The sequence below is a fragment of the Anomaloglossus baeobatrachus genome, chromosome 2 (assembly GCF_048569485.1).
Source record: "Anomaloglossus baeobatrachus isolate aAnoBae1 chromosome 2, aAnoBae1.hap1, whole genome shotgun sequence".
Taxonomy (NCBI): domain Eukaryota; kingdom Metazoa; phylum Chordata; class Amphibia; order Anura; family Aromobatidae; genus Anomaloglossus; species Anomaloglossus baeobatrachus.
Genome location: NC_134354.1, coordinates 802,821,941 through 802,834,437, shown reverse-complemented (window position 1 = coordinate 802,834,437; position 12,497 = coordinate 802,821,941). Strand labels below are relative to the sequence as shown.

At 46.8% G+C, this 12,497-nt stretch overlaps 1 protein-coding gene across 3 annotated transcripts in view; it reads right to left on the bottom strand.

Moving 5' to 3' along the window:
* Nucleotides 1-7,811: 7,811 nt before the first annotated feature.
* Nucleotides 7,812-12,497, bottom strand: part of LOC142290793 (uncharacterized) — a 63,874-nt gene continuing 59,188 nt past the window's right edge. For all 3 annotated transcript variants that reach the window (XM_075334792.1, XM_075334794.1, XM_075334793.1), the window contains one exon: nucleotides 7,812-9,120. In XM_075334792.1, the coding sequence (XP_075190907.1) occupies nucleotides 8,141-9,120 (980 nt within the window). In that variant the 3' untranslated portion in view covers nucleotides 7,812-8,140. The remainder of the gene's footprint in view (nucleotides 9,121-12,497) is intronic.

Here is a 12,497-nt window from a genome sequence, read left to right as displayed (position 1 = left end):
CAGATATGGCTTTTTCTATGCCACTCTGCCCTGAAGGCCAGCATCCCGGAGTCGCCTCTTCACTGTAGACGTTGACACTGTAGACACTAGCGTTTTGCAGGTACTATTTAATGAAGCTGCCAGTTGAGGACCTGTGAGGCGTCAATTTCTCAAATTAGAGACTCCAATGTACTTGGCTTGTTGCTCAATTGTGCAGTGGGGCCTCCAACTTCTCTTTCTCCTCTGGTTAGAGCCTGTTTGTGCTCTTCTCTGAAGGGAGTAGTACACACCGTTGTAGGAAATCTTCAGTTTCTTGGCAATTTCTTGCATGGAATATTCTTCATTTCTAAGAACAAGAATAGACTGTCGAGTTTCATATGAAAGTTCTCTTTTTTTCTGGCCATTTTGAAAGTTTAATGGAACCAACAAATGTAATGCTCCAGATTCTCAACTAGCTCAAAGGAAGGTCAGGTTTATAGCTTCTCTAATCATCAAAACTGTTTTCAGTTGTGCTAATGTAGTGCCCCTGAGTGTCAGGTGCCACAGGGTACTACATCAAACCCCGGATTCCTGGAAGAGCAGTGCTGGTAACTAACACAACACACACACACACACACACACACACACACACACACACAAATCCATTCCCTTTTCCCCAGACTGGGTAACAGACTAGAGCTGGAACTGAGAGATGGCCACCCCTTTGGTAGGGACGCATCCAATCCACTAGTCAGAGACCTGGAAAGAGGAGGGGCTAGGGAGTGGAGTAGTCGGACGACAGAGGAGAGAGCGGGGGAGAGAGAGCGTGAGGGAGAGAAGTGAGACAGTCTGTCAGCTAGTGTAAAGTGAGTGACCGAGTAAAAAGGAGTACGGTCGCTGGGAGAGTAAGTGTGAGTACTCACAGGACTGAGCACCGGCAGGGCACAGGGCCCTAGTTCATGGGGATGCTACAAGCTCACTTGATAAATACCTGCCCGGTGAGGTGACCATCAAGGGCCTCTCCAAAAGTGGTGTCCGGGACACAGCAGCAAAGAGGGAACCTGGGAATTGGGGACAGAGGTCCGACCCAAGAGAGGTTCAAGCTGCCTGTCATACAGACCAAGACAGTGACAACAGGAAAAGACCCCTAAAACGCTCCAGGCCATGGGGACCCACCACTACAGATGGGTGCAAGGAAGAACAGCTCTCCAGATCACTACACCAATCAAGAAAGGTCCGTGGAGCCTCTCTTAGGAGTCTCAACACAGAAAATAGCCAGATATCCCTCTGGGAAGGACCTAGCCAAGGAGTGGCTCTTTTTAGGCAACCACCATAACCACCATATTAAGTGGCCCTTTTAGTCAATACCCAACTCTTTGATGAGTTTAAAGATATGACAAGGGAAATACTAAGGCCAGGTATCCATCCACAGACAACTGTTTCAGGGTATTGCCCCTCATCAGTGTGGAGTAGGATTCTGGCTAGGTGAGAGTAATGCCTAGTAGACCAGCAAGCCAAAACAATCACTGATCTCGGGGAGACCAGCCAGAGAAAACACTGCCGGCAGCCAGCAAAGGCGCTCAACAAAGTGAAATCCTAGGTGCATTGCCCCCTGGGAAGTATGCCAATCAAGAAAGGTCCGTGGAGCCTCTCTTAGGAGTCTCAACACAGAAAATAGCCAGATTTCCCTCCGGGAAGGACCTAACCAAGGAGTGTCTCTTTTTAGGAGACCACCATAACCACCATATTAAGTGGCCCTTTTAGTCAATATCCAACTCTTTGACGAGTTTAAAGATATGACAAGGGAAATACCAAGGCCAGGTATCCATCTACAGGCAGCTGTTTTGGGGTATTGCCCCTCATCAGTTTGGAGTAGGATTTTGGCTACCTTCAACCTTTTTTAATTTGCATACCTCCCTGGGGGCAATAGACCTAGGAGGCAGGCAGGGAGGTGGGAGATGACAAGTCAGTTCAGTGGTAGCCCTCGAGCAGTGAGGAGCTAGGAGGGAGCGTGTGGCTCCCAGGGAGGAGAAGATTGGGTTGCAGACGGTGGTCTGGACCTGGAGGAGTCGGAGACCCGGTCGCGGGATATTGGGACTGGGTACCTGGACTTAAGCGGGCTTTACACGCTAAGAGATCGCTACAGCGATCTCGTTAGGGTCACGGAATTTGTAATGCACATCCGGTCGCTTTAGCGATGCCGTTGCGTGTGACACCTTTGAGCGATTTTGCACCGTTGCAAAAACGTGCAAAATCGCTCATCGGTGACATGGGGGTCTATTCTCAAATATCGTTGCTGCATCAGTAAAGAAATTGTTCCTCGTTCCTGCGGCAGCACACATCGCCACGTGTGACGCCGCTGGGACGAGGAACCTCTCCTTACCTGCCGCCGGCGGCAATGAGGAAGGAAGGAGGTGGGCGGGATATTCGTCCCGCTCATCTCCGCCCCTCCGCTTCTATTGGGCGGCGGTTCGGTGACGCTGCTGTGACGTCGCTGTGACGCTGAATGAACCGCCCCCTTAAAAAGGAGGCGGTTCGCCGGTCACAGCGACGTCGCTATGCAGGTACGTATGTGTGACGCTGCCGTAGCGATGTTCGCTACGGCAGCGATCAACACATATCGGTCGTACGATGGGGGCGGGTACTATCACGCTAGGCATCGCTAGCATCGGCTAGTGATGTCGCAGCGTGTAAAGCCCGCTTTAGTCTTGGAGGACGGTTGGTAGCTCAAATACAATAGCCGGTCTGGGACCGAAAGCACATCGGAGTACTGAAACCTAGGTCGGGGAGAGGCTTCAAGCAACCCGACAATTAACCTGCGGAGGATAGGGCCTTTATGGACTGTCCCCAAAAAGCTCTGAGATCGGGGGGCACTAGCGCAACGAGGGGGATAGGGCTTTCCAACCAAAGCAGCCCACTGAAACCCCAAGTGTGAGCTTCTGAGAGCACAGCTCCTTCACACCAAAAAGTGGGGAGTGGGGACTGGGCAGCTTTAAGCTTACGGGCCACTTGGACACTACTAAAATTTGTGCACGAAGGCAGGCTCTAGACCATCAGGCAGTACTGCAGGGGATGGATACCGGGACGAGCTCCCCCAAGAGGGCAGAGGCACCCAGAGACTTGCTTTACTATGTTGTCAGTGTCTGCTTTCCTTCTGAGTAAGTACCTGATCACCCCCCTGCTCATCTTCACTCCCCTGCAATTCCCCACCATCCAGAGTCCCAGGGCCTTCCCTACCCGTGGAGGGTAATGTCATCAAGCTGCCCCCATTCCATCACGCCGGGTACTCCCAACAGCAGCGGTGGTACTCCCTATTACCGCACACCACGGGTGGCGTCACAAACTATTTAATCCCCTGTAAATAACCCCCATCACATTTTAGAGTGATCCTGAGCTCCCGGGTCCGGAGACCCTCGAGCCACGAGTAGCGACACCCGGATCCGAGCAGGTCAACCGCTGTTGGGGCGGTATACCCGCACGCAATGCTCCGCCAGATACATGCACACAATGCTCTGCCACATGCACGCCAGCCTGCAATGCAATGCTCTGCCACACGCACGCAAAGATGCCCGCAATGCTCTGCATGCATGCATACCCGCCCGCAATGCTCTGCATGCACGCCCACTGCGGCAAGGAGAGTGGGGGGAGTGTAGCAGCGTTGGCAAAGCGGGGGAGAGCGGGATGGGTATCATTGGAGACGGTAGCAGCGACGGCGGGGGGAGGGGCACCGGTACTCACACAGGCCGAACGGGTGACAGGGAGAAACGGTGACAGGGAGACGGTACAGCGGCAGCGGGGGAGAGGTGCCGGTACTCATACAGGCCAAACGGGTGACGGGGAACCGGTGACAGGGACGCAGGCAAGATGTGTTCATCGTTCCCGGGGTTTCACACACAGCGATGTGTGCTGCCTCGGGAACATTGAACAACCGGACGTTCAGTTTTTAGTAATTGAACGACGTGTATGCGATCGTGTTTTCGTATAATCGCAAGCAGGTTTCACACGCTACAACAACACTAACGATGCCGGATGTGCGTCACTTACGACTTGATCCGCCGACACATCATTAGATTTATTGTAGCGTGTAAAGCCCACTTAATAGTTGATGTTGCTACCCCAATATTGCACTTTACTTGCCATTCTCACAAAAGCTGAGGAGAGGTGAGTTTTCGATTGGTAAATGTCCTTAGTAGTCTATCCTCCTTTTTCGCTGACTTTCTGGGCTAACCAGATCTGGGCCTTGCCTGAGTTATTCCAAACTACTTATATTTCTGCCAACAACTATACTCTGATTACAACCAACCTTCCTTGCAATGTGCGGGCCAGAATAAGGCTTGGTGCCCACGTGTGCGTATTACATGCAGTTACACTGCGATCTGCACCGCAGCGTAACTGCATGCGTCTTGCGTCCCCAGCACAATCTATGAAGATTGTGCATTATCCATGCCCACGTGGCGTTTTAGAATGCAGTGATTTGCATGCTGTTAAATCGCTGCGTTCTAAAAAGCAACATGTCACTTCTTTCGTGCGCTTTGCATGCTGTCTCCATTCTGTCTATAGGGAGAGGCAGCATGAAGAGCGCACGAAATCTGCAGTCGGCAAAGCTTCAGCTGCGCTCTGAAATGGACATGCAGTGACGTTACGCTGCTGTGCAGAGCGCACACACGTGGGCATATAGCCTAACCCTCTTCATGCAGTACCACAACTCGCACACTATCCTCTGATGACAAAAATCTGAAGGCTCCCATCATAAGCAGTTCTTTTCTCTAGATTAAGCAACAAAAAACAGGGATTAAAGCAGAAGATGTGCTGCAATGTGATTGGCTAATTTTGGATCGGAATTTGTTCAACATTTAGTTGTTATTTTAATTCCCAGATTGTTACAGAAATTGCAGACAAAACTGCTTCAAAAGCTAAAAATATGACATCGAGAGAATGTAACAATGAATTCTGAACCACATATATGTGTCATATAGACAGGTAACGGTTTAAACCTGAAAAATCACTTTATGCTGCGCCTATCCAGGACGTTTGAAAACCACTTGTGCCCCACGGATGACGACAGAGGAATATATGGTCCATACAGATGCACTCACAGAAGCAGCACAGGCAAAAAATATATATGAAAAAACTTGATTGTTAGGAAGAATAAGGACATAATAAAGGTCAAATAGTAATGGAAAACAACCTTAACCCGTCTACTATGCTAACAAAGCAAAAGACTGTATGTATGAAAAATGATGCTGAAGTATACATATGGGAAATGCACTTTATTAACTATTTTGTTTGTTATGACTTTCTGGTTTAACGATATAAGCAAAGTTTGAAAAGTGCCAACTTCTAAATTTTCTTGACATTTCAAATAAGTTTCACAAAAATTTACCACTAACAAAGAACATGTCGCTTTGTTTCTCACATTGGCTTTTCTTGACATGTCAGATTTGAAAAATGGAGCTTGGTTATTAAGCTCAAAATTGGCTCTACCAGTAAGGGGTGAAGGCCGGGGCCACACGGGGCACTAGTGTGATGCTCGCATGACACTCGGCTCACACTGGCAGTACAGCAGAGCCGAGTGTCATGCTAGTATCCCTGCGACTAAGGTCAGACTGTGCAAGCAGACCTCAGCTGCGGTAGACCGGTGTATTGCGAGTGCAGAGCGATTTTTTTCTCACCCCATTCACTTGAATGGGTGCGAGAGAAAGTCTCGCATTACACCCGCAGCATTCTGCGATTGTTTTCTCGGTCCGATTAGGGCTGAGAAAATAATCGCTCATGTGCGCTGACACACAGGGTAAAATTGGTCCGAGTGGAATGCGATGTTTTATTGCACTCCACTCGCACCGATTTTCTCGCCGTGTGGCTTAGGCCCAACAAATAGAATTACAGAGGTGCCGGTTGGGTGGCATCAAGCTAACAATAACCAGAATATGATACATATCCACTCGTCTTTTTCAAGGCCAAATTGTTGAGGACCTATCAGAAGAGACCTGGGATAAGATTTCAGGGGAGACATGCTTGAATCTGATGGAGAGCCCAGAAGGATTCAGGCAGAGCTGAAAGCCAAAAGGTAAATTTACAAAATGTTAACAAAATAATAAAAAATAAAACTTAAGAGTTTTAGGAGCAAAACAGATTCATTGCAGTGACATGACGAGAATCTGCATAACTAATCATATGCTAAATAGTTGTAGTCACATTTTATGTATGAGATACCCAAGATGATTGTCTATAAAATGAAGGTCGTCTGACGCTCCAAGCTGTCAAGCATGGAGAAATATGGAGCCTGAAAATGAAAAGTTCAAAACATTGTTCCCCTTTTGCTTGTCAGTGTACTACATTAAGTGAATAAAAGATACTACAGTGAAGGAAATAATTATTTGATCCCTTGCTGATTTTGTACCTTTGCCCACTGACACAGACATGAACAGTCTATAACTTTAAGGGTCGGTTAATTTTAACAGTGAGAGATAGAGTATCCAAAATAAAATCCCGAAAATCACATTGTATAAATCATATAAATTTATTTGCATTTGGCAGAGAGAAATAAGTATTTGATCCCCTACCAACCATTAAGAGTTATGGCTTCTACAGACACTTAGACGCTCCTAATCAACCCGTTACCTGCATTATAGACGGCTCTTACATTGTCCCTTGTACAGAGACTCCTGCCCACAGAATCCATTAATCAGTCAAACTCTGACCTCTACAACATGGGCGACCAAAGAGCATTCTAAAGACATCAGGGGCAAGATCATAGACCTGCACAAGGCTGGAATGGGTTACAAAACCATAACTAAGACACTGGGTGAGAAGGAGAAAACTGTTGGTGCAATAGTAAGAAAATGGAAGAAATACAAAATGAGTGTCAATGGACATCGATCTGGGGCACCCTGCAAAACCTCACCTCGTGGGGTATCCAGGATCCTGAGGAACGTGAGAGATCAGCCTAAAACTACACGGGGTGGGGGGGGGTCAGGGGTGGTGGTGGGTTGTTAATGATCAAGGCAGCTGGTACCACTGTCACCAAGAAAACTGAAGAAAGTCCATTTGCAGCCAGCCCGTCTGAAGAAGGCCCATGTGCAGCCAGCCCGTCTGAAGCTTGCCAATGAACACCTGGAGAATTCTGAAAGTGATTGGGAGAAGGTGCTGTGGTCAGAAGAGACAAGAATTGAGCTCTTTGGCCTTAACTCAACTTGCCATGTTTGGAGGAAGAGAAATGCTGCCTATGATCCAAAGAACACCGTCCCCACTGTCAAGCATGGAGGTGGAGACATTATGTTTTGGGGGTGTTTCTCTGCTAAGGGCACAGGACTACTTCACCGCATCAATGGGACAATGGATGGAGGCATGTACTGTAAAATGACAACCTCCTTCCCTCCTCCAGGACACTAAAAATGGGTCATGGCTGGGTCTTCCAGCACGACAATGACCCAAAACATACAGCCAAGGCAACAAATGAGTGGCTCAAAAAGAAACACATTAAGGTCATGGAGTAGCCTAGCCGGTCTCCAGATCTTATCCCATAGAAAACTTATGGAGGAGCTGAAGCTCCAAGTTGTCAAGCGACAGCCTCAAAAACTGAATGACTTAGAGATGATCTGCATATAGGAGTGGACCAGAATTCGTCCTGACGTGCGCAAACCTCATCGTCAACTACAAGAAACGTCTGACTGCTGTGCTTGCCAACAACGGTTTTGCAACCAAGTATTAACTTTTGTTTGCCAGAAGGATCAAATACTTATTTCTCTCTATAAAATGCAAATACATTTATATAATGTATAAAAATTTGATTTTCTGGATTTTATTTTGGATATTCTATCACTCACTGTTAAAATTAACCGACCTTTAAAACTATAGGACTATTCAGGTCTTTGTCTTTGGGCAACATTACAAAATCAGCAAGCGATCAAATAATTATATCCTTCACTGTATATACAGTATTGTTATTTACCTTATAGCAATAGGGATGATGAAGTTCCCGGAAGGGCCAAAACTTCCTGATATGTTTAGGTATAACAATATTCTACATATGAAATTAACTAACATCTGTGATGGAACAATAAAATCCTTTTGTTGACATCAGTGTAATGGATTTCTCGAACATATGTTGTGGATTTGGATATTCTTCTATTAAGCACCACTGACTGAAATGCTGAATTCAGATAATCCACATAAAAAAACATTAAAACGCCTCCCCTGTGTGAGTTCTTTGATGTCTAACAAGACCAGATTTATCAGTAAAGCAGCTTTCGCATTCTGAACATGAGAACGGCTTCTCCCCTGTGTGAGTTCTCTCATGTTTAACAAGACGTGATTTATCTTTGTAACATTTCCCACATTCAGAGCATGAATACGGCTTCTCCCCTGTGTGACTTCTCTCATGAAGAACAAGATGTGCTTTATTCGTAAAGCGTTTTCCACATTCTGAACATATAAATGGCTTCTCGCCTGTGTGAATTCTCTGATGTGTAACAAAATTTGATTTATCTGTAAAACATTTCCCACATTCTGAACATGAATATGGCTTCTCTCCTTTATGTCTTTTCTCATGCTGATTTAGACCTGATCTACGAGTAAAGCATTTCCCACATAGTAGACATGTAAATGGCTTCTCTCCTCTGTGACTTCTCTCATGTTTTATAAGACTTGATTTATGTGTAAAGCATTTCTTACATTCTGAACATGAAAATGGTCTCTCTCCTGTGTGAATATTCTTGTGAACAACAAGACTTGATTTATGCGTAAAATATTTCCCACATTCTGAGCATGGAAACGGCTTCTCCCCTGTGTGAGTTCTCCCATGTGTTACAAGATTTGATTTCTGGGGAAAACATCGACCACACTCAAGGCATTTATAAGTCTTCTTTCCTGTGAGACTTCTTTTGTTTGTAAGAAGTCCTGAGCTTTGTGTAAATTGGCTCTTTTCACATTCATCTAGTTGAAATAGTTTCCCCCCATTGAGAATCGTACTTGAGGTAACAATCTGTGATTGGTCAGAAGAAGGTGCGTCATGTTTATATGAGAAATCTGTAGTGTCAAATCCTGGATGTACATTCAGGGCGATGAGGTTTTCCGCTGAAGAGTGCTGCATGGTATTTCCTTCTTCGACTTTATAGTTTGGTGGTAACACGACCTCTTCCTCTGAGTTGTTACTGGTCTTTCCTGTTAGGAATAAAGATGACAAATGGATTACATGATTTTTTTTACCCACAAAGCAGATAAACATATTATAATTCTGTTCTGCTGGAAACACATATTGAGCTTTTCATGCCAAAGGCAGGAGTGGCTCCAGCTGGAAGATGACGTATACGTCCCTCCTTTTATATTTCCCATTGAATATACTCCTGATCTGTCTCAAAATCTGCACTCAAATCTGCCACAACCTCGGCATGTGTGATTCCAGCCTTCACTTTCCTGCGCAGCACTGTGTACACAACATTTAATATGGCGGATGGTACAGATTCTGCGCTCCACTATAGTGACTGATCATCCAGCCGGATCAGCCGTTTATCAGTATAACAAGTCCTGAGACAACACGAACACATTCCAGGATGGAATCATGGAGATGACAACGAGGCCTATATCATAATGGCCACTCAGCCACAGAGCTAACTCTACACAGCATCTGTACAAATAGTGGAGTACATAGGGCGGCACTGTCATAATCTGTGCAAGGCATCAGGGTTAGGGTTCCACTAAGAATCCAGGCTGAGGGTCCCGTCAAAGGCTAAAATGGTGGATCTAACCACGAGGTACATGTGATGCCGCTGCTTCCTCATAATTGATATGGAAGGTTGAATTACACGAAAAAAAAAAACAAAAAACCTCAAATTACTTAAAGTCAGCTTAAACTGGAATCTGTCAGTAGGTTGCTGCCATGTAATCTGAGAGAAGCATGATGTAGGGACAGAGACCCCGATTCCAGTGATGTTGCTGTTTAAATACAAAACAGTATTATAAAGAGTTTCATCAGCAGGAGATGATCACTACAGAACTAGCTCGTGCCTTCTGGACAACTGCTTTGAATAACTCGCCCCACCACTGATTAGCAACTGTCAATGTGCAATGTTCACAGAGAGCTGCCAATCAGTGGTGTAGGTGGGTAATACAGGCATCCTGAGCACTGGTACTTCTCCATCAGTAACAAAAAACAGGTATCAAAATGACAGCAAGCAGCCCAGCAAGTGACATCACGGGAATCAGAGTCACTGCCCCTATATTTTTGCTGCTCTCAGATTCTATAGCAAAAACCAGGCGAAAGGTCCCTTTTAAGAATAGACTCGTACACTGTGGTTTTTTTTTTCAGATAATACAACTGTCAAATCTGAATGGATCCAATATTCAGTCAGTCACAGATTTCTGCAGCAAAATCCATACTGTGGGAACTGTTACTTAGACGGGCTTTGCACGCTGCGACATCGGTAACAATGTGTTACCGATGCTGCAGCGATAGTCCCGCCCCCGTCGCACGTGCAATATCTAGTGAAAGCTGCCGTAGCGATTATTATCGCTACGGCAGCTTCACACGCACATACCTGCCGTGCGACGTCCCTCTGGCCGGCGACCCGCCTCCTTCCTAAGGGGGCGGGTCGTGCGGCGTCACACGGCAGGCGGCCAATTGAAGCGGAGGCGCGGAGATGAGCAGGATGTAAACATCCCGCCCACCTCCGTCCTTCTCATTGCAGCCGGCGGCAGGTAAGGTGAAGTTCCTCGCTCCTGCGGCTTTACACACAGCGATGTATGCTGCCGCAGGACCGAGGAACAACATCGCACCTGTCGCTGCACCGGCATTATGGAAATGTCGGAGGCTGCAGCGATGATACGATAACGACGCTTTTGCGCTCGTTCATCGTATCAAAAAGGTTTTACACGTTGCGATATCGACTGCGACGCCGGATGTGCGTCACTTTCGATTTGACCCCATCGACATCGCACGTGCAATGTCGCAACGTGCAAAGCCGCCCTTAGACTTGTAAAGAAGAGCAATCAGAAGACATCTCAAAAGATCTGTCCAGTGTCCACTAGATGATAGTGGAGATCTGATTGCTAATCTCAGGTTTTCCTACAAATATATCACGTGTGTCTCCTCGTAGCTCCTTAATCCTTGTTTGTGGCCTCCAATATTAGATATAGAACTAAGGGGCCCTTTGCACGTTGCGACATCGCACGTGCGATGTCGATGGGGTCAAATCGAAAGTGATGCACATCCAGCGTCTGTCGACATCGTAGTGTGTAAAGCCTTTTACATACGATTAACGAGCGCAAAAGCGTCGTTATCGTATGATCGGTGTAGGGTCCGACATTTCCATAATGCCGCTGCAGCGACGGTACGATGTTGTTCCTCGTTCCTGCGGCAGCGCACATCGCTGTGTGTGAAGCCGCTGGAGCGAGGAACAGCTCCTACCTGCGTCCCGGCCGGCTATGCGGAAGGAAGGTGGTGGGCGGGATGTTTACGTCCTGCTTATCTCCGCCCCTCCGCTTCTATTGGCTGCCTGCCGTGTGACGTCACTGTGACGCCGCACGACCCGCCCCCTTAATAAGGAGGCGGGTCGCCGGCCAGAGCGACGTCGCAGGGCAAGTGAGTGCATGTGAAGCTGGCATAGTGATAATGTTCGCTACGCCAGGAATCACAAGATATCACCGCTGCGACGGGGGCGGGGACTATCGCTGCAGTGTCGGTAACACATTGTTACCGATGTCGCAGCATGCAAAGTACCCCTAAGAGTAAAACACCAGGAGGCTGTTACAGAAAGAACCTGGCTGACATTGCACGACTGAGAATCTACAGACTGATGCTATGGCAGGGACTAGTCATGGTATCCTCACTGCTACCTTCAGGGCTGCCACTAGGAATTTCAGGGCCCCATATTGGCAACATTTTTGGGCCCCCTTGAGACTCTGCCAAGGCTCCCTCCAGCTCGGCCTCCAAACCTCAAACCTTCCACATTCTCACCGCCATTCTTGGAAAAATTAGTATGTAGATCGAACACACACACACACGAACACGAACACACACACACACACACACACACACACACACAGCTCCTCTGTATAATATCCCCACACACACACAGCCCCTCTGTATAATATCCCCCCACAGAATGCCCCTCTGTATAATATCCCTCAAGTACGCTGCCCCTTTGTATACTATCCCCAGCACAAGCTACCACATTATATATTTCCTCTCACACACCATGCCCCTCTATATATCGCCCCCACACCCCACAATGCCCCTCTATATAACATACTCCTGGTATATATTATATATATATATATACACATACATACATACATACACATACATATATACATATATACATATATATATATATATATATATATTATATACGGTATATGTATATATCCCCTTCCTGGCTTTTAGTGTCTTCCTTTTGGTATATATGTTCCCTTCCTGGTCCTCTCCTGGTATATTTGTCTGTCTCAAAAAGAAAAAAAACAAACAAAAAAACCCCCACATTTTTGTAACCCTCCCCGACTCCGTTGTGCAGTGTCCTCTCTGAGCTGCGATACATTTCAGC